This window comes from Cynara cardunculus (assembly GCF_001531365.2).
Source record: "Cynara cardunculus var. scolymus isolate 2C chromosome LG 13, CcrdV1, whole genome shotgun sequence".
NCBI classification, from domain to species: Eukaryota; Viridiplantae; Streptophyta; class Magnoliopsida; order Asterales; family Asteraceae; genus Cynara; species Cynara cardunculus.
Window position 1 is genome coordinate 40,904,602 of NC_037540.1, and position 23,872 is coordinate 40,928,473.

General features: G+C 35.4%; 2 protein-coding genes across 2 annotated transcripts; both read left to right on the forward strand.

Moving 5' to 3' along the window:
• The first annotated feature begins 9,788 nt into the window (after positions 1–9,788).
• On the forward strand, positions 9,789–12,527 carry LOC112525464 (SKP1-like protein 1B). Its single transcript, XM_025135599.1, has 2 exons — positions 9,789–10,182; positions 12,155–12,527. Exons 1-2 carry the CDS (start codon positions 9,889–9,891, stop codon positions 12,326–12,328), a joined length of 468 nt encoding a protein of 155 aa, XP_024991367.1. The 5' UTR covers positions 9,789–9,888; the 3' UTR covers positions 12,329–12,527.
• Positions 12,528–14,973: 2,446 nt separating this feature from the next.
• LOC112525463 (ATP synthase subunit gamma, mitochondrial-like) lies at positions 14,974–21,981 on the forward strand. The gene is made up of 9 exons (XM_025135598.1): positions 14,974–15,198; positions 17,278–17,321; positions 17,454–17,606; positions 18,516–18,629; positions 18,714–18,841; positions 19,711–19,833; positions 19,904–20,023; positions 20,640–20,761; positions 21,643–21,981. The coding sequence occupies exons 1-9, from the start codon at positions 15,098–15,100 to the stop codon at positions 21,710–21,712; spliced, it is 975 nt and encodes a 324-aa protein (XP_024991366.1). The 5' UTR covers positions 14,974–15,097; the 3' UTR covers positions 21,713–21,981.
• Positions 21,982–23,872: the final 1,891 nt, after the last annotated feature.

A 23,872-nucleotide genomic window follows, 5' to 3' on the forward strand; every position in this document is an offset into this window, starting at 1 on the left:
GATGAAATCGGATAGGGATGGAATCGTTTAGGGATGAACGGGTTTAAAAGTTTTTAAGACTTTTAAGAGTTTTAGCCAAATGCTTTATAAAATAGTATATATTATAATAAGAAAATACAAAGGGGGACATGAAAACCAAAACCTCGAATTACAAAATATAGAATGATCGAATGATAAATCATTGGATTAAGATCGTGTTTCCTTCTTTTTCACTTTTCCCTTTTCCAAATTGAAATCGGTACAATAGAAACTTTATTTCAATATATGGAACTTAAAAGTCAAGAAAAACTATAATTATGGTTTAACTGAAATAGTAAATTACATCGAAATTAGTCTCATAAAAAGCAAAAAAAGTAAAACTCGGAAAGTTACAGGTCTAAATAATAAAATCTAAGGGTCAATTTGTTAGCAGCTTAATAGTTTTAATGGGCCTAACAACTATAACGTTCGGTTATGCATGACTATATGGTAACGGCTTAATGATATAGAAAGTGATTTATCCAGTAAGATTCTAGATGGAGCTTTATATAGAAGCCAAATTTTATTTCTTCCAAACAATGTCCCTACCAATTAAAAAACACGCTCCTTACATTTATGAAAAAACCCTTTTAAGCAAAAAAAATTCCAACTGATATAAACAAATTAATCCATACATACAACTTATTCATATAAAACTTAATAAAAACAAACGGGCCCTAAATATAATGTGGTAATACCAAACCTCAAAGTAAACAGAAGTCAAAAGAACAACGATAAATTGTAAAATTCATAATATATGTTGTTGTGCATTGCAAAGAACAAGTACCCAATAATTAAGTCGATATCATAATATGTTGTTATTGTTGTGCAGCGTGCTTCAGCTATGTTGATACAATGATGTGCTCATATGCATTGCAAATTTCAATTTTCAGATACTTCAATATTACAAGAGGAAGACTCGTTATCAAAATGACAAAAGCCCATTAGCCTTAGCTTAGTAGGTCAGTAACCCACACGACCACACATGACACAACTTTATAATAATCAGTTGAAAATTTTGATTTTTTTTTCCAAAAAGAATTGAAGATTCATAAATCATAATGTGCCTCACACGACAACTCAGTAAGTTTAATAAACAATAGAAATCGGCCATTCGGAATTTCCATCTTTGATTTCTTGAATTTAATTCATTATCGTTAATAGGCTGGAAACATAATTTCACGCCTTGAAAATCGAATCAATCGAACTTTGAAGAACAATATAAATTAGATTGAGTTGTTGTAATGATGGTGTAACCGGTTCACAATTTGCATTCAATATCCATCACTACTAGGCCCTAGGCCTTTTTTATAGTTAAAGACAATTGTCCAAATCCCAAATTATCAAACTCAGAACTAGTAATAGATGACAACTTGATGCTCTCTTATGCTTTGATGTCCTATGCGGTCGCACGGGCTACGTGGGTCCTGTCTCTCTCTCTCTCTCTCTCCATATTGTCGATGTTGTAGCCCTTTGCCACATCGTTGCTTGTATCCTTCCTCGTCGTTGTTGTTGAATTGTTCAAATGGACTCAACCAACCAATCCAACCATATACACATCTAAAGGAGGGTAAAATATACGTAGACCATTCCACTACTTCTAAGGGGCAGAAAGGTAATTCCACAAAGACCTATAGCTTGTAAAAGAAACCTTCTTTTAACAAAAACGATCAACTTTTTAAAGTGTATCAATTTAACTCGATAATTAAAATTCATTTGTAAATGAGGCTATAATATTTCAGTAATTGTCATTCTCAAAGTCGGTTTCAACATACTAAATGCCATTTGACCTAGTGGTATCGTAGTTTTTGCTTTCCTAAGAGGTCAGGGGTTCAAACATCACCCAAAGGTGAGGAGCGTGTGTAAGCTTACTTGCTGCATTTTATTATATACTTCAAAAAAGAAGTTGGTTTTAGCATTAACTTTTATTAAAAAAGCCGATAACGTTGGTGACTGAAAATATACTTATGACAACTCATCCTATATTCGTTTAACTAATTTATAGGATTTAAGGGACATTTATCAAATGTTTACCTTATGGGATAACGTTCTCGTCCATCAATATCGATTAATGGTAAGCGTTTACAACTCAGTAAACGCTTACCATGTAAGAGTCATCACTCTCACTTATTGGGTAAGACTCTTGATTCTTGCATTCCCTTTTATCGAGTAAGGTAATTAAACAGGTAAGTGTTCAGTAAACCGTATGTCATCTTAAATGTACGATATTTATTTTGACATATCAAATCATTTGATAGGTCGTGTGAGCAGTTGATTGATGTGTTTTTTTTCCAAAATTAGGATACGTTTTATATCCAATAAAAGGGTAAGATTTGACACCAATACAAGTTCATGCCTATAGTAATTAGGTTTACCAAAACAGAACATCGAAACTTTGAAAACAAAATACAGATTTGACATAAAGATAATTAGAGAATTTAATTGTCTAAACTAGGAGTGTTCGTGATCTGGTTTGAGCAGCTTAATCCATCATCAATAGCTGAGATTTTGGATAAATTTCAAAAGACGATTTGAAATTTTGGATTTTTATTTTTTGACGAATTAGGGGATTTAGCAGATTTAGGGAACGTAGACAATTGAGAAGTGAAAACTAAAAACATAATGTTGATTTTTTTTAATCAGGCCATAAAAATTTGAATGTACGACATGCAAACTAAGGTGACGTTTGTTTTTTAGGAGGTTCTGAAGTCTGAAGTCTGATTTCACTTCTGAATTTTAAGAGGTGGTACTGAAGTCTGAATCAGTCAGACTGTTTGTTTTTACGTCTGAAATCTGAAATATGAATCAATCAAGTTTTGGATCTGATAGATTTGGATCGATCTGGGTCCTGATTTTACGAGAATATGTGGATCGATCTGGGTCGTGATTGATTTGGAGATCGAATGTCTTGCGAGATAGATTTGGAAGACTATATCTGGAGGTGAGGATGGAGGGGAGAGTCTGGAGGGAGCGATTAAGAGGATTTAAGTGATTATGTTATTACTTTTTTTTCAGAACAAATTAAGAGCTTTTCAACTCTTATTTATATAAAAAAACAAACGGTATGAAAATAAAAACGTCTGACCGGTTCAGACTTAAGAGGCATTAAGTGGTTTTTTTCAAAAAACAAACAAGCCCTAAATATAACTCACGCGTGTATTTTGGTGGCCGTTTTGATCTAAACCGTTCAAAAAAACATTCAAACCATATACTGGACCAAACTGAACAGTGTAACTATTTTCCAGACCAAACTGGACTGCAGTCGCTTAAACTGTCAAAAAAGGGTCTAATTTAACTTGATTTGATTGGTTTGAATGGTACAACAATCTCTTTGAACACCCCCAATGCTTTATTGCTCTATTTTTCTATCATCGTCTCTTGAACCTAAGGTGGCGTTTGGTTTGCAAAATGTTTTTGGATGAAATGAAATTTGTTAAAGGAATTTGACATCGAATGAATTGGAATGGAACGTTGTCAAGTTTGACCACATGTTTGGTTCGCATATATTGGAATGGAATTCGCTAAGAAATTTGAATCTGTTTATTTTGTCCATATAATGTAGCTTTGAAATTGAAATAAAATGTTGGTAAATGATCAAAATGTCCTTTTTTGAAAAAAATTAATTTTTTAAAAATTAAAAATACTTTAACAAAATAATTATTTAATATGTAAGGCATTATAAAATACACAACCCAAATATAAATATAAGTCAAACGAAATTACAAAATCAACGATTGTCGGCGATGATTCAGATCGATGGTGGTTCAGATCGGTGGTGGTTGGCAGTGGTTCAGGTCGATGATGGCCTGCAATGGTTTAAATTGGTGGTTGTTCAAATCGTTGGTGGTTAGCGGTGATTCAGATCGGTGGTGGTCCGTGGTGCTTTAGGTGGCGGTGGTCGGATATGGTTATGATCAGCGGTGGTTTAGATTGGTGGTTGTTCAAATTGTTGGTGGTCGGCAGTGGTGATTTAGATTGGTGGTAGTCGTCGGTGGTCGGATTTGGTTCAGATCGACGGTGGTTTAGATCGGTGGTGGTTCATATTGGTGATGGATCAGATTGGTGGTTGTTCAGATTGATGATGGTCGACGATGATTCATATCGGTGATGGTCCGTGGTGGTTCAGATGGCGATGGTTGACAATGGTTCAAATCTGTGGTGGTCGACGGTGGTTCAGATGGCGATGATCGGCGGTGGTTCATATCAACGGTGGATCAAATCGATGGTGGTTCGGATCGGCGTGGCCGGCGGTGGTTCAGATCAGTAATGGTTGGCGTTGGTTCAGATTGATGGTGGTTGGCAGTGATTCAAATCGGTGGTAGTTAGCGATGGTGGTCAACAGTGGTTCAGATGGCGATGGTCGGCAGTGGTTCAGATCGGCGATGGTCGAAGGTGGTCGACGATGGTCATATTGGGTTTTATGAGATTAGGGTATACTGGGTTAAGGGCACATTTGTTATTACGAAAATAGGAAATTTCATTGCATCAAAAATACCATATAGTTGCTAAGGAATGTTAAATTTCTTTATTTGTAGAATTTGTATGATTTTAAAGATTACTTTCGTGAAAAAGAATGAATCAAATAAGGGAATGAAATTTGATCAATGAAATTCAACATTTCAATTTCATCAGACTTCTTTAGAATCTGCGAACCAAACGTCCCCTAACTATCTTGTCAGGTTGTCAGTAATCAATTTTTGAAAAACTCACGTTATTATTTATTTTTATATAGTAATAAATGTATTTTTATATTAGGTATTCTATATTATTATTGATTTTATTTTTTTTATTTTTCTATTATATCTATATTTGATATGACATGTATGATAAAAAAAAGGGAGAAATAAAAGAAATGTGAAGACTGGTCAATATGCTGCCACGTCACTTGCCAAGAAAACTTTGAATTTTCTATAACTTTTTTTAATACCATTCTATTATTAGAAACTTTCTATTTATATAAATAAATATACACTTTTCATGTGGGTACCTTACATTTTGTGATGATGAATCTATATAATTAATCAATAATCAATGATTATTGATAAATAAGAGGTTTTGTTTGTAATTTTATATAAATACAATCTTAAGTGGCATTTGTTTTTTTTAATATATGTTGAAGTTTGAAGTCTTATTTCACTTCTGATTAATAAAAGATGGTGTTGAAATCTGAATCAATGAGACTTTTGTTGTTGTAAACCGACAAATGTCTGAAGTCTGAAATTTGAATCAATAGTTTGTTTTTGTAAAATCAGGTGCAAATATTTTACAAAATTCTCTTGATTTTCATAAAGTTTTCATTGCCCAAATCCATCTTAACAATTTTTTAACAGATGGAACACAGTAAAAGCCTTTTGGATACCGTTCACACTTCCATGCTATCGGGAATGCCGTCGGTGAGTTTGTTTGTAGAAAGATCGATACTTTTGATAGAGATAGATTGCAGATAAAAGTTTTTGTTTCGCATTAATCTTTTAAGCTAACCTATATATACAGAATATATATATATATACACACACACACATATATATATATATATATAGAGAGAGAGAGAGAGATCTAGAGAGAGAGAGAAGGTGGGGTGTGAATTTCACATGGGTGATGAAAGGACCATGACGTCCTCGGTGGAGAAAGAATCAATAGCCAAAGAGAATCAAAGAAAAAAAGAAATTAAGATATTAGTCTACCTCTTATTTATTCATACCCTATTAAGTGATAAGAAACTCTGAAAATAAATAAAAAAACAAACAGTTTGAATTACAAAACGTCTGAATCGAATCAGACATAAATGATAATTAAGAGCTGAAAATGAAAAAAAAAACAAGCAAGACCTTAATAAAAGAAAATTTTAGGGGTTATTTGCTGATTTTACAATTCTTTCTCTTATCTTCTATTAGCTCTCTCCATATCACATCTCTCCTCTATGATATTAACTCTATCGTATTCTTGTTTGTCTGTAGATCTGAATATTTATCTATCAATTCTGGTCTTCGGCAGTGACACCTTTGACCATAAAGATCCAAACATTTACTAAATTAAAAGCGCGATTGCAACATATAACAACACAAAGTATCAACTTGTGATCTTTGTTTTGGATTACATATACACGGTATTTCTTTGGTGGGCTCAGCTTTTCAAAGAAAAACTAAAGGTTGCTTCGCAGAATTGTTGATCTTGAAACCCATTAAACACCACAGCAGTGATCCCAAAGTCAAAACAACCACTAACAAATTTTATTTTAAAAAAATTGTGGGAACAGTTTTGATTAGATGTGGTTATTCATGTTGTAAACAACCTTGAATCTCAAAGTTGGATTGTTTCAGAGGGTCGAGCAGTGGTTGAATATGTAGATCTCTAATCCAAAAACCCAATCCATATGCGAATAAAATTGAAAAGCAAATGGTCGTCATATGATTAGTCGGCTCGCATAGCGGGTTGAATATCCAGGTTAATCAAAAAAAAAAAAAAACGAAGCAGTAAATCCTTTGTGTTCGTCCGGCTTGAGCAAGAGGCCAAGAAGGACTGAAACATGGGATGTCGTCCTTAGCGGCATCTCATGGTGGTGGTGGTGCGTTTAGTGGTTATCTAAAATCATAAATTAATAAATAAATAAAACTTGCTTAACAAATCCAAAATTTATAATATATATAATAATCAATTTGAAATTCTTTGAGTCTAACATATTATATTGTATTATATATTTATTTTTTATCATATTTTTGGTATTAATTAATATATTACATTTCTATGGATTTATTTTAAATATATCATCAAATATTGTAATTGATTAATTTTTTAAGATGTCATTTTTGGTCATTTTACATGTTTATAAGCTAGTTTTTGTCAAACATAATTTGTTAATCAGTTAGTTTATCACCTAGTTTGCCAAACACAGCCTTAATGTAAAATGTAATAATAAGTTCATATGACGATTTTGGGCATCTTAACAAGTTTTTTGTGGCACGCTTAAAATAAAATATCGTATGTGAGTCTTTGGTATTCTAGGAGGTCAAGGGTTCAAACATCATATTCACTGAGTTTATTTGTTCTATTTGCCGTATATAAATATTATATACTTCAAAAAAATACCATATTAGTTTTTTTTTACATGACAAACACTTTGGAAATATCAACACATTTTAAAGGACATTTTTAAATGATGTCACAAAAAATTTAATACGATAATTTGTTTCAACTGTGTACTAGAAAATTTGTTAAAATGTCTAAAAGCATTTCATAAACTTATTGTAAGACTTTTATGTTGGACGACAAATTGTTTGGTCCTATAAAGTGGTCTATTGAGAAAGTTAGATATTTTTGGCGTATCATAAACCAAAATTTGCAGTAATGAAATAATAATAATATGTTAATCAAGTTGTAGATCGTGTGAGGCATGGCGCGGCGATGAGGTCATGCTTAGGGACGGACCCAATTTTTTTTTCAACGGTGACATCATTTGATTATAAGAAACAAATATAGATATATTTTCTACAAAATCATCATTGGTTTGTTGGTTAGTTCATTGTTTTTTATATGTGAGTTCATGCGTTCAACTCTATTATTGCAATTTTTTTTCCAAGAAACATAATAAATCTGAAATTAAAAGCTAAAAACTAAGAAAATGATACTAACATAATTCAAATTTGGGTATGGGTGGAAGAAGAGTCTTGCAAACCAAGTCATCAAAGGACAAGTTGTATTCTAGTTGTAGTTTCAAAATATATATGGTGACACGTAATAAATTGATACGTTGACACTTTTCACGACTCTAAATTTTTACACTACAACAGAGGAACAAAATGGTGGCACGAGCCACCACAAGAACCCCTGGGTCCGTCACTGGTCAAGCCTCAAGCTTTAAGAGACATGATGAGGCCACGACGTTTTTAAGGCGTAACTTATGACGGTAAATTTGTAATGATTTATATAGTTATACACTCTTTGTCTCAACCATTTGATTTGACAATAGCACAAATAATAAATCTGGTTCATACATTTAGAAAATATTCTTGATGTTTACCTTACAATCTGGTGTCTCTACCATATACAATCTATCATTCAGATTAAGAAACGTATCTGGGTATAATACTCATCTAGATAAACATACAGATCCACATAGTGATCAATCAGATATATCCTTAAGAGAAATCTTAATCTGTCCCAAAATCTCAAAGCAAGAAGGATCTGGCTTTTAATTAAGTCTAAATAGGCATAGCAATGGGGTGGGGATAGGGCGGGTTTTGTAATCCATGGCCCCAGACCCAGTTTGTAGTAACATTCCCCGGCCCCGGTCAAATCTCTAACAATCCCCGGCCAAACCCCATAAATAGTATCATTTAGTTTGATTCTACAGGGGATCCCCGGCTCCGTCCCCGGTTTAAGTCTAACGAGGATCCTCGGCCCCGACCCCAGGACCCGTTTTAGCGGGGAATCCCTCTCCCCGTTCGGGTCGGGTGAACCAGAATCCCCACCGGATCGGGACAAATCACCATCCCTAAATCTGAAGCAAGGTTCCAATTATGAACACCTTTTAGGATTAGAATGTTTTATAATCTTGCTGGAATCCGAAATATAACTTATGTTTCCATGAGAAAAATATAATAGGATTTTGTTTGTAAGAATCTTATTTATCTGTACTGATCCAAATGCAAAATGCCTTCAACAAAACCGAAGACTAGTTGAAGTGATGTAAATATAGTCACCAAAGTGTCTTGAATTGTCATCTAGTCGATTGAAGATCAATACAAGATAAAATCAAAAATAGCCTGACAAATACTAGTCTTGGCGAGCCGATTTTCTAGTACAAACTTAACCAGCAAGTTTGGCTCACTAACTCTTGTTCTTGTATGAGAACATGATTATCATGTCAAACTAACCAAGATCAAAAGTACTATTTTATCAGTAACATTATTTATTTACTGTTCCCAGTGCTTACAAAATGATATGTTGTGTTAACAAACGTCTACATCAATTTCAAAAAGTTGAAATGAAGAGTACAAGTATGCACTAATCAACAAATCAGATGAAAACAAGAGTTAAAGTTGGATAGCAACGTTTAATGCAATGATAGCTTTTAAAAAGCAACCATTACCAAACATTGCAACTCACTTGTTTTGAATTTCGATAGAAAGTTCCGAGTGCTGGTTTTTTAGGCAAAGTCGGCATCAACATCTGAAGACGATTTTCGTTCTTCAAATGTGAAATAGTACATTTTTCTTTTATTCTTTCAGTCTATAGCATGTCACCAGCCAGATTGTCTAGGATCAGATTTTACCTCATAACTTCCGCAACAAATCTATAATTCTTTTGTTTTTATAAACATACAAAATTGAAAATCTAATGTGTTCGTATTCAACCTCATTCTACAAGCACGTTCTGTGTTGATGTGGCGAGTGATGAGATGAATATGAGTTGAATAACAAATAACAATGAGTTGGATACCACATCACTCGCCACATTAGCATGGTAACCGATTAATGCTTCAACCGGTTACGCGGATACTTTAATGTTTAAAATTTTACATCTTAAATACCAAAATGGAAGTTTTGAAAGTACGTTACCTAAAATAGAAATCAAGTTAAAGTATGTTAGTTTTTCATGCAATTTGTCCTACTTATTATAACATTTATTTTACATGTTCAATCAAAATGTTATATTTAAGCAAACATTGCAAAAAAATAAAAGTTAAGGGGCCAAACATGCACAATATCAAAAGATCTGATCTTCTCTTGTAACCGTGTAGAAAAAGGAAGCGCACCACGTTTGCGTTGATCCATGTCTTCAATTTTTGCAAATTGACTTTCTTCGATTCTCTCTCAGGGTTTTCATCGTCCCCAAATTTTTCCGACCTAAATTCCGGCCGATCAAACCACCATGGCGTCGTCAAAGATCATCGTTCTCAAGAGCTCCGACGGTGAAACCTTCGAGGTTGAAGAAGCGGTGGCGTTGGAATCCCAAACAATCAAACATATGATTGAAGATGACTGTGCCGACACCAGCATCCCTCTCCCTAACGTCACAAGCAAGATCCTATCGAAGGTTATTGAGTACTGTAAGAAGCATGTGGAGACAGCGAAGGCCGATGATAAGGCAGCTGAGGAGGATCTGAAATCGTTTGATTCCGAGTTTGTTAAAGTGGATCAAGGGACTCTCTTCGATCTCATATTGGTTCGGTCCTTTCTTGATTGAATTTATTGATTATTTCTGTTTGATTACATTTATAATTGATCTGTGTTTATTGGTTTTTTTTATTTGCTCGACTATTTTTCAAAAGATATCTAGGGTTTGCTTTGAATGTTTGAATCCCTTCCTGTTGGTCTATTTTTCATTTCGATTTTGTGGACCTATTTCCTAATTCAAGGGTACATGAAGATGGATCCGCAAAATTGAGATTGAAAATAGATGGAAGATGGGATTGGAGCCTTAATTTAATGTGTATAAACATGTATTATAGCTAACTTTTTGTGAAGAATATGGTTTATTCGAATGCCATGCTAAGGGTACTAAGCCAACATCAACACTTTAGATACATAATTTATTTCTCTGATCTTTTACTTTAATCTTAAATTATATTATTAAAGCTTGAATTGGTAAGCCTCTGCATATGCTTGCGTTTAATTGCTTGTCAAATTTTGTGTTTTTTGCTACTTCTTTTTATTGGGACGCCATTGAAGTGGCTGTTAGCAGCATGATATCTGTATGCTTATATGATGTGGCTGAATTTTGCTTCCAGAGCGCTTATTATACATGGTGCTTGTGCTGCTTAATGTTTACTGCTCCAAGAGTTTCTGGATATACTGTACTATGTGTTGTAATAGATCTTTTGAGACACTAAAATTCTTCTTATCATTGTTACGATTTTTTCTAGTCACATGCTGCCATGCCAGTGTCCAGAAGATGCCTTGCTCTAGTTTTAGCTTCCTTGATAATTGATTTACTTGTCTGTTTTCTGGGAATACTTAGATTATGTCACTCCTTCAGCGAGTCTATCGTGCTCATGAATTATATTTTTTCAACGTGGAAGTTTGTCATTCTGGTATGACTTTAGGAAAAGACATGAGTGAAAGCCCGAATAAAGCCTTGTGCCCTAGGAAAAGGCCATGGTGTGTTCTACAGTTGAGATGAGCACTGACCGGTCAAAATCTGATTTGTTACTCTAGGACAGTAGGACCGGCTCATTTGCTCACCTCATCCTACAGAACATCTCAAGTTTTGACATCTATCAGCGAATGTCTATCCTATCATTTTATTATGGAACTGTTTTGGTGGCTCTTTCAGAGTAATTTGCATTGGGCTTATCTTGACTTGGCTCCTTATCTGGTGAGAGAATTATGTGAACGTTAGAAACGAGGTTGTAGCGTGTCGCGGAGAGACTCTATCGGATGTTTATTTCATGATATGGGAATAGTATCATTTTGGTGTCTCATTAAGAGTAACTAGCATTGAACTTTCACAACAGTATCTTGAATAGTCGCCCTATTTGCAAAACAAACCAAGCGAGCCCAGTATATCCCAACCTGGAAGTGGGTATTGGGGGTAAGATCTACGGAGACTTGACCTCTAACCTAAAGAGCATGGTGTCTGTTTCTGTGAATACCTAGAGATGCGTGTGAAAAGGAGAAAGACATATATGTTAAAATTTTAAAAGGTAGATATAAGTAAGCAATGGAACTCAAAGGATTCCTGGCGTAGTGGTGGAGGCCCATGGGGATGTGGTGGAATATCCCATTTGCCATGGTTTAATTCCGGGCGTCCACAACAATTGTGGCTACTGAGCTTATTAGGGCTGATGTCTTACAGTCACAACTTGCTGGGATTAGTCCGGGCATAGCCCGGGACATCCTTCCAAAAGAACTCAAAAAGGACTCCAAATTCACTAATCTGCTCTGTTGATTTTATACACTGTCATCTGTAGAGCACTCTTTTTTTTCTTTTTTCTGTTTAATTTGTGTTCTACAAGTTGGGGTCTTCAAGGAAATAGTCTCTGTGCCCCTAGAGGGAAGACTGAATACATCCTACCCTCTCAGACCCTACCTTGCGTGGGATTTATTGTGGTTTAGTTTGGTTTATTAGAATGGGATTAATTGTATGTTGGATTTGTTTGTGTAGTTGATGATGATTTTTTGGTTGAATGTTTTAGGCTGCAAACTATCTGAACATCAAGAGCCTGTTGGATTTGACTTGTCAAACGGTGGCAGACATGATCAAGGGCAAGACACCGGAGGAGATACGCAAGACGTTCAACATCAAGAATGACTTCACCCCGGAAGAGGAAGAGGAGGTTCGCAGGGAGAACGCATGGGCATTTGAGTAATTGTGTCTATAATGAATGAAAGTATTACCTTATAACATGTTTGTTACAGGGTTTTCGTGATTTTCTTAGAAAACCAACCTTGATTGAAGATTATCGTTGACTCTTGTGGTGAAAGATGCTGCTGCTGTTCTTTATGTTGTATCCTGTGAAGATTATCATCTTGTGTTGGTCATTAAATCCTTTCCCCTGCCTTTGCCTTTTCTTTCAATTGCTCGAAAGCCTTCGTTGGGTGTCATATGGTGACTGCAATGGGGTTTTAAAAGGGTAGAATGTATGAAAGCCTTGCTTTTATGTAAGTTGTTTTTACAAAAGTAATAGGCATTATCCGTGTCTGCATTCCCTCACGTCACGGGTATGGGGAATAGAATCTCCTCCCAAGTGCTTAATGGGCCACATTCCGGCACCGTTTCAAGCCATGTTTTTCCCCCCAAAAAAGCAAATAGAAGAAAAATCACTTTAAGGGTCCGTTTGGTTCGTGGAATTCGAAGGAATTTGATGGAATTGTATCGACAAATTCCAATCCCATTGGATTCCTAAGATCATTGAATTCATTATTCCTTGACATAATGGAAGAAATTGAATTTCATCATCGTCCTCACCACGACCATGCTATTATTGTTCTTCAAGCCTCATCCTTACCGCCCCCACCACCACACCACTATTGTTTCCGCTCCCCCACCTCTACCTACCCTATCCCAACCACCGCTAACCACCATGCCAATACTATTGCCATCACCCCTGGTCACCCGTCGCACATCCCTACTACTACGATCTTGCTACTACCCTCATTGTCGCTTAACCCTACCCGCCCCACTCCACCTTGCCACCACACCACTATTGTTGCCATCACAACCCCCACCCCATCCTACCCTAATCCGCCAGTAACCACCATGCTGCTACTGTCTATGTCATTCCCACCCACTCCCAACCACTTGACCACCATTCCACCACTTTTGTGTCACAGTTACCACCCTACCACCCCCCCCCCACATGGACGGACCTATGTATGTGGTATAGGTGGCACGTGCCATCGTATTATTTCATCGCCGAAAGGTAAAAAAATTAGATTTCGTGAACGGTGCAACCGTATTAATTTGTTGTGTGCCACCGTATGTATTTTGAAACTACAATGAGAACAAGTTTTATTTAGTAGAGTTGGTTTGCAAGACTTTTATTCCACCTACACCCAAGTCCGAATTATGTTAGTGTCATTTTCTTAGTCAAACGGTGCCACCGTTTGAAAAAAATTCCTATATTTTTTTTTCATATGGTCAAATGGTGCTACCGTTTAAAAAAAATTCTGAGTCCGTCCCTAACCCCCACTACCACACCACTACTGTCACCGTCACAACCACCACTCACCCCCCACCCCTCCCTACCCCAACCAACCACTAATCACCATGCCACTACACTGTCAATACCCACCCACTCCCAACCATCCGACCACCATCCTTAATGTCATCGTCATAGCTACCGCCCCGTCACCCACCACCCCTACCCCACCCTACCCTAACCTAACCTAACCCACCATTAACCACCATCCAACCTTTTCTTCATGTTGTTACTTCAATTGATTTTCTATCCACCTCTTGTTCCCAACTTTAGTTAACGATGTGGTTGATTTTGGTGGCTTCAACTTCATTCGGGTGCCTTAATTTTGATTTTGTAGGTCAACTTCGTTTCGACTATCCACAAGCTAACAAGTTCTTTTTAGCCTATCAAGTTATTTTAACAACATTGTTTTTACTTCAACGAGTAAACATATGTGGCTTCATTAAGTTAGCAGCAATCAAGTAATTTTAACGACTTCAAATTCTTATGCTCATTTTTCACAGGTCGCCTCGACAAATTGGGACATGGTTTTAGTTAAATTAAACATATCAATATCGTAAAATGATGAACCTTTACTTTGAAATTCTAGAGCAACACTTCTAAACTTTAACGATACAAGCGGCTGATGTTGCGGCTTGTGAAACCATCATAGGTTTGGGATGGATGGTGGCATGTAATGGTGAATTTGTGTGAAAGTGCAAAACACAAGTCCAATTGTTTGGCGTGACAATTGGGCCTGGTTCAATATTTCGGTCCTTTCTGCCCGGTCCATATTCTACCACCTTCAGTTTTAGAGAATTGCATCTTAAATTGGCGTCGATCTTTTTTTTGCAGTGTTGGCCTTAGGGAAAATACTTCAGTTGTTTCAAACAACCAGAAGATTTCAATCCACAGTCTCCTTTCTTCTCCAGCGGTTGTCAATTTGTTTCAGGTACACGAAACTCGCCGGTATTCTATCCAGGAACCCTAATTTGTATGTGTAGATTGCTTCCATGTTTGGTTAAGATCACTGTTTAAATTGTTTTATCTGATTTAAGGCTAAGAAATGGGATTAATTTGCATTGAAATTCGTAACACGGGAACATGAGAATTACATCTGATTTATGAAAATCGTGTCTGGGACCGAAACATATTTGAACTCGACCCGACTTAACCCGAGTACGTACCGTCCCAAATTGGGCCCAATTATTTTGCCAATGGGCTACTTAAAAGCCCACATGCAATTTTGTGGTTTGCACCTGGCTGGCAATTGGCAGGCCTTTAAAATCGGGTCCAATTAGTTTCACCCGAAAGGTCGGAGTCGGACCGTCGGATCATATCAACGTCGGCTGCGAGTGCGACTACCAACGCTACTTCAAAGCTTTCGAACTTCAACAAATCGATCAAAAATCCCCCAAACTCACTTTGCTTTTCAGGAACACAAAACCTGTAACTCCGATGGCGATGGCGGCACTGAGAAGAGAAGGGAGGCGTTTCGTACCTCTTGTTTCTTCTCCAAGACCTATCAATGCGATTCAATCCACTCTTGCTCCCGCTGAGTACGATCTCGTATCCATTTCTTGATCTGTTTGACATTATTTTCTGTAATCGATGTATTGTCATTTCTAGGGTTTTAATTTTAAATGGTTGGTTTTTTTAACATTTATATTAATTTTTTGCTGTTCTGCTTTAAATTTGGGTTTTTGATATAGATAGGAGGTTGATGTGGTTTGATTTTGATATTCGATCTGAATCACGTTATAGTGCTCCATATTATGTGTCTTTGGTGTTCAATTTTTTTGTTATTCGCGCACCCTTCGTGGATATAAACGGGATGGTTGTGGCTAAGTCAAATATATGGTATCTCGATTGAAATTTTGTGTGGGTTTTCTGATGCAGTTAAGAATCATGTTTGTAGCATTGTCATGAATTTTGAATGTACTTTCTGTTTTTTATTTTTTATTTATGACAATTTTGATGTTGAAAACCAGTACTTCTGCTTCAAATCACATTAGTTTTCTAAGTTATTCGAATAGGATGATTTTAAGTTTGGGTGGTTAGGCCTCCACACAAATTTAAAGAGACACATTGAGTCAGGTGGAATCCAATATAGCTGCAAACCATGTTAATGTAAGGTCCTCTATGCTAGGTTCTAACTTTTTTCAGTGCGAGTTGTTCCCAATTTGGATTCTGGGACCATTTTTAAGGTAATATAGATTTTCGTTTCTCTGAATCCAACATGATTTTTTCTCTCTTATTGTAATTCTAACCTACAGGAGTAGGCAATTGCATTTGCATCATCAACCTTTCATATGGTTTGGATCAACTCAAAGTCTGTTATTGTAGTTGATGAACATAGAGCTTTCATGGTCTGAAAACATGTTTTAGCATTTTTGAATTATTAACCAAGTTTGTTTGGAAGGGCCGCAGCAAAGAAAATGAAAGAGGTAAACAAAAAATAACATAAACGAACAAAAGTTTTTATTGTTAAAACACATTTTTACCTTTTTCTTGGAAAAAGATGTATTTTTTCACCAACCGAAACATGAAATGTTTCATAGTTTGTGAAAATCCTTACATATCCTATTTCAATACTACCTTTTGAGGATTAAGCAAATGCACATAATACCATAACTCATAAGACAAGTAAAAAGGTGGTGAAGTAGGTGTTCTGCTCACTGGTTATGGTAGCAATCTTGATGTTCTAGTTGTCATCAACAGATGGAGAAGCCTCCTCACACTGTGATCACCTTTTGCAGCCTCCTCAAGCATTACTTTATCGGTTCCCAGGGCTCTATTTACTTTATTCATAAGAATTTTCCATACAGAAGTGGTAATGTATAAGATGCATATATATTATCAACACCATATTGTTTGAAGAGATTAGCAGCTAAATTAGAAATATTAATGGATTTAAGACTATGAAAATACCTATTTTTACTATATCTCGTGAATCGTGACTTGACTCATTTGGCGCATGGATATTAGATAAAGTTTAAAGAGCTGTGAACTTTGAGTCATGGCTTATTTGAGTTGATTGTTGTGGCACTCGCAAATGTTTTATACATGTAGTGGATTCTTTTGTCTAAAATCTTAATAATATTCATATTCACTACTTAAAGTGGTTATTTTGGGTATTCATTAGAAGGAGATATGTGCTTTGAATTTGACCAATTGATTCAAGAAATTGGAAATTGGCTGTATCCCACTGTAGATCCTACATAGTTGGTTCTCATTCTTCATAGACTGCGAGTGTAAAAGGACCATCAGTCGACAAAAGGATCTCTCTAAGATGATCATCTCATTGCCAACTCCATCCGGAATTTCTTCAATTATTTTTGTCTATCCAAAAAATGATATCCACCTTGTTTGTGAACAATATAAGAGAAGCCAGTACATCAATAGAAGGGGTAGTATTATAGGGGAGGGGTTAGAGGGGGAAGGGCATTCTGTTTTGTGATCAATTGGGTGAGACCCTTTGGGAGGGACCTGACCTCTTGAAAGGCAGAGAGTTCATCGTAAGCATTCTATAGAGAGTATGAACTTTGATTCCTTTATCAATCAATGTTCATCAGCCAATTATTTGCACAACTCAATGTTTGATTAATGATTATTGCATGTTTGGCTGGTGTTTGCAGGGAGCAGGTTGGCCTTGGGGTTCGCTCCATTTCAACTCAAATTGGTAATGACATAATACCATCTTGTTATGCTACCATCGCTTGTCACTGTCTTTTAAGACATTTATGCCATCTAGTCTTTTTGTTATTCTAGTTCTCTTCCCGAGTGTTCATGGTGCTAAATATTGTTTGGGCAGTTAGAAACCGTATGAAGAGTGTTAAGAATATTCAGAAGATTACAAAGGCCATGAAGATGGTTGCAGCTTCGAAGCTGAGAGCAATCCAAGTTAGAGCCGAGAATTCTCGTGGGTTATGGCAACCATTTACTGCTCTGCTTGGCGACACCCCAAGTATGTTTTGTCATTAACTCTTTTTTTTTTTTGCACCTGGTCGCTTCAACCTAGTTGCCTGCTTCCACTTTTATGTATGCATGGTTGATAAATTTTCACAATACAATGATTAAAGAAAAAAATACTTTCTAGTTGAATTATACATCTTAGGATCTGCAGTTTGTGCTGTGTGCAAATGCTAATGCTAATCTGCAAATTTTTGTACTCGAGTAATGTTAATATATGATGATTTAGTTATTAATGCTATGGAGTTTTTTAGTTGCTAAATCTGTCCCAGGATAAATATAATGCTGGAGTAGCAGCAGTTTGATGGAGTTGTATGGACCAAAATCAGTGTCAATAATAACTTGCAGTTGTTACTAAGGGGCTAGTAACTAATAAGTGATACTGGAATGGAACTTTGCTTGCATGAAAATGCTGCTCTTATTTTGGGACGCCAAAATGGAAATTGTTTACATTTAAGTCTGGGCTGGAGGGAGTATTTTTTTTTTTTGGTCAATTTGCATGAGAATGTAACTTTGGTCCAATTCCTTATTTGTGTGACCTACCTTAGAGGTGACCTCTCGACATTTATGCACCTGTTTACATATGAGAGTTTCTTAAAATGAAAGTACTTTGGTTCGATTCTAATTTGTGTCACTTACTTTTGTCTAAATATCGGAGATATATCACATCCGAGATACCAAAATGAAGGTTTGGCAAGTATGTTACATAAAATAGGAATCATACCAAAGTATGTTGCATTTTCATGCAATTTGCTCATTTTTTTCCAAGGAGCCTTTTGAGACATTAAATTGAAAGTTAAACATTGTTGCACAAAGGAAATCAAAGTTAACATATTACTAAAATAGTTTTGTTTTTTTAAAGATGCAATTTGTTGACATTTCTCATTTCTTATTATTTAACTAGGTGTGAGTGTGAAGAAGAATGTCATCGTCACTATTTCTTCTGACAAGGGTCTTTGTGGTGGTATTAATTCTACGTCAGTGAAGATAAGCAGGGCTCTTCACAAGATCAATTCTGGTATGCATGCATAAAAAGTTCAGTGGACTAAATTTTCAATATTATCGGATGTCAAGCTTCATCCATTTTTTCGCATCCATGCAGGTCCTGATGCAGAATGTAAATATGTGGTTTTGGGAGAAAAGGCAAAGGCTCAACTGATTCGTGACTCTAAGAAGCACATTGAGTTGACCATGACTGAATTGCAAAAGAATTTTCTGAACTACACCCAGGTAGCCCTGTTTATATACTAGTACATATGTAACAACTTAGTAAGCTTGCATCTTGTTGGTGCACAAGAGTGGGAAGTAAATGGATATCCGTAAATTCACATATCTCCCTAATGCTTATCCAATTTCTGTTATCTGTACCCGAAAATACCCAATGTTTAAATCCCCTTGATAGTATATATATATATATATATATATATGTGTGTGTGTGTGTGTGTGTAGTTGACATATTTTTGTCCTTGTTGCATGTTTGCACACACCCTTGTTCTAGTTTTATTTCCCTGCATCTCATGCTCTTCGGTTCGTTTCCAATATCCTCTAAACTTTCAAAAAAATTGCCAATTTTTTTATTTCTCTCATTTCTCTTAAATCTTTTTCGGAAGCCAGGGTCTTTATGGAAATGGCCTCTCTATCTCTTGGATAGAGGAACGGAGGAACGGTCTGTATACATCCTACCCCGACCCTACTTTCGAGTGAGATATATCGGATACGTTTGGTTTGGTTTATAATTGATGTCTTTTGTATTGAATAGTAATCTTATTGAAAAATAGGTATGCTTACTCTATCCTTTTTAACTAAAACTTGTTCTTAACAATTAAATATAACTTACAGAATTGCTTGCTACATAATAGTCGTTTATCATCCCTAATATTAAATTGTGAATTCTCATAAAAAAACCACACATCTAAATGTATACGCCATCCAAACTGGATTTGATTCGAACCCGTCTCTGACAAAAATGAATATATCCATATCTGCATGTGGTACAAATGGTCTGAATACAGATACAATCACATCCAACCCTTTTTGTAGACCGTAAAGCAATATGCAGGCCATGAGTCATGGCCTTAAAAAAATTATTTTCTTTACAGGTATCTGTAATTGCAGATGACATCTTAAAGAATGTGGAGTATGATGCATTGAGGATAGTATTCAATAAGTTTCAATCAGTTGTCTCATTTCTGCCTACAACCGCAACTGTGTTGTCCCCTGAGGTAAATAATGTGTTTTAAATCCTTAAGGTTTGTCTTTACATACTTATAATTAGGCATCCTTTTCTTAAAGGTTGTGGAAAGAGAATCCGAAGCTGGGGGAAAGATTGGCAGTCTGGATTCCTATGAAATTGAAGGCGGTGAAACCAAGTCCGAAGTTCTTCAGAATCTTTCTGAATTCCAGTTTTCATGTGTAAGCCCCCGTATTTTTAACAACTTATAAAAAGCATTCCTTTCATTCCAATATAAGGGTGCGTTTGATATCCATACAACATTTGGTAAGACAGAACTAGACATGACAGAACAAATAAAATGATCAATTTACCCCTAATGAGCTGTTTATATATTTTGATTTATTTATATAATTTATTAAATTATAATAAAATAAATATTTTTATATGATAAATATATCATTATAAAGTTTTTGCCAAGACGATTAAAATGGTACTGGAATAAAAAGTTTATTTAGGTTCCTATTTTTATTTTTTTACCTTTTCTATATTATTTTATTATTATTATTATTAATTAATAATCGACATAACTTTATCAAAATATAGAAACCATAAAAATAATATTTTGAAGACAACAAAGTGGAAGTTTAAAGAGCATAAAATACGATAAATAAAATTTAAAGAATGAATAAAATGTCAAGATAGAGATGTATTTGATGTTTTAGAAGAGAATTGAGTTTTATTTTGAAGTCATATTGGTAAATATAGCAACTATTAAAATGATTTTGTATTTGAAATAGCGCACATTCCCATGTAACTACTTATTCTATTGTTGTCACTGTCGTTTAACGTGCTCAGGTAATGTTCAACGGAGTTTTGGAGAATGCATGCAGTGAACAAGGAGCTCGGATGTCTGCCATGGACAGCTCCAGCAGAAATGCCGGTGATATGCTTGATCGTCTCACACTTACTTACAACAGGTCCTCTCTCTCTCTCTCTCTCTCTCTCTCTCTCTCACACACACACACACACACAACCCCAACCGCATAATTGAGACTAATTCCTATGTGTATATATAGGGGACCTTCATTTGAAAACCCATAAAATTGTGATAACCTTGCGAACCGGTGTATCTTACACTATTTCACATGATTTTTTTTCATCTACGACTTGGATCTAGTCTATTGATTAACATAAATTTGTTTCACAATGTCGACATTTTTTATGTATTTGTGACACATAAATACAACCAAAAAGTTTCACATTGTGAACTGAATGCATATGAAACAAACATAATATATATGTTAATAAATGTACCGAATTCTAGCCTTAGATTGAAAAAATCATGTGAAACAATACCTCGATAATAGTTCTCACAATTATCACAATATATTTTGCTCTCAAATGATTAAGGCCTTGTATATATAAATATACATACATAGGGGCAGGTTGTAAATATTTTGAGAACTAAAATTCATTACCTTGTGGTTGTCTTGTTTTTGTTTTATATCAAACCAAACTGAACGAACCCAATACATCTCACCGGGAGGTTGGTCTGTTGAGGGTAAGACGTACACAAATCTGCCTTTTTCATGTGGACCCACTGTTTGTTTTATTTTCCCTCAATCCCAAAACAAATGTGCACATTGAAAAAGGTATATAGTTTTTGTAACGTGTAAGTATTACACTTTTAAAATTAATTAAATGACAAATTTCACCCTTAGGTAGTAATGGACTTCATCTCATAGTTAAGGGTATAATTGGAAAAGACACTTTATTTTGGGCCCGAGGGAGTATTTGTTTTAGGGTACATTGATATTAATTATATGCTCATCTCTTCATCGCCATCTGATGTTACCAGGACTCGTCAAGCATCGATCACTACTGAACTCACTGAGATTATTTCCGGAGCGTCTGCATTGGAAGGTTAATTGTTTCGTGTTTGTGTTACTTTTTTTTTTTGCAAAAGCCAGAAGGTAACAAAAATAAAACCATACGTTTGTTGAAGTTCTCAAATAATCTGGGCTTTGATAAACTTTTCTATCAGGGGCATATTTGTCTTTTTGCAGTTAAGTTTATTTGAGGTTTTCTCATTGTTGTTATGAATGGATATGGGCTTTGAGCCAAATCTTCTTTTGCAATGTTCACATGTATGTTGTTGGTTATTGATATGAATTTGACAGTTATACCCTTTATTGCTTATATCTAAACATGTTATTGTGTACCTTAACTCTCTTCGGGCCACCGGAGGATTTGTCGTTTGTCGATTTGATAGTCTTGTGGGTAGGGGTATTAGCGAGTCAAGTAGCGGTTTGTTCGAATTTGGCTCGAGAATTTAATATCAGGTTCGAGCTTAAATAACTTTTTCAAAGTAGTGCTCAAGCTTGACGCGGGCTCATATAACTTTTTCAAAGTAGTGTTCTTGAGCTATGATATATTTTTTCAATGTTTGAGCTTGATGCTCGTTTAATAAATTTAAATTACAGATTATATATGTAATCAAGTTTTAGAAGCTTGTTTATGGGCTCGAACTCAAAGTAGTGCTCGAGCTCGACCAGACCTCGAATAACTTTTGACTCGAGTAGCAGGCTGTTCGAGTTCGACTCGAGAATACAATATCATGCTCGAGCTCAAATAACTTTTTTCAAAGTAGTCTTATCGAGCTGGAATATAATATCATGCTTGGGCAAATAACTTTTTCAAGGTAGTGTTCTTGAGCTGGGATATTTTTTCAATGTTCGAGCTTGATGTTTGTTTAACAAATTTGAATCTAAATCCAAGCTTTAAAAGCTCGTTTATGGGCTCGACTCGAGATCGATTGACTTGTTTATTGGCTTGAGTTCAATAATTTATATGTTTTGACTATATAAATAATAGACATATAAACATGCTTGACTTGAAAAAAATGTGCTCAAATGGCTCAGTTTGGTTCAACTAGACTCGAAATTTTTTAATCCAGCCGAGCCGGACATTGGTGTTATAGAACTCGACTCGTTAAGTTGAACAAGCTTTGTTTTGTGTTCGAGATCGACTAAAGCTTGAGAATAATCAAGCTGAAGGTTTAGTAGCTCGTTAAAAGCTCGAGTCATTAATACCCTACCATGGGATTAATCATGGTGCATACAATCCAGTCCGAACACCGATGATGATATACTAATATTTAAACCAGGTTGAACCATTATATCGCCCGATATTAAGTATAAAACGTTTTTAATGAAATGAATAAGTCATCTCGCTAAATAACGAACAAACTGCCAAGAATCTCGAATGCAATACCAGCGGACTAAATCAAACTGTAACAAGAACAACATCTGTAATATCTATAACAACAGATATATGTATTATTTAAAGGGTATTTCAGTACTAAATTTCAAATATTACAAATTATAATTATAAAAACCTGTGTAACATTTATATGTAAAAATATTTCAAAATAATATATTTTTTTTTTCCAAAAACCAAGCATCGAAAAAGCAAAACACAAGTCTAACTGTCCTATGCAATAAAATATGAAAAATCGAAAATTTTCATATTTCTAATATCAAACAAAAGGATACATAAATAAAAGTGCTCAATCATGAGCGGGAGCTACCAATTTGGACTGGACCGTTTCGAAGAGGTTCATGTACCAAATTTGTGATAAACCTTATAAAACTTGAACTTGTAACAAAACAAAGACCAGTTCTAAGATTTTTGGTCGGAATCAAGACAAGGACCAAAATCGAACAACCTAATTTTAAAAAGACAAATTTGAGGCGGACCCAACTTGGATACCATAGTGGGGAATCTAATATTATATCTGAGTTTCTTCAAATCGACCCATACATGTCCAAATCGTCCCCGGGGTGATTTTGACCTCTTTTTCTTGTCTTCTAATGAAGACAACTTATGACGCAATGATTTCACATATCAGAGACGATTTTGAGTTTTTGACAGGGATGAGAAACAACTTTATCTTTAAGAAAAAAAGGAAATTGACCAAAATCATTGGATCAGTCCTGAAAAGACATGACAAAATTTGACAAGTTAAATGATCGATTTACTTCTAATGAATTGTTTAATAATTTTTTTTACCAAATAATTAATCTCAA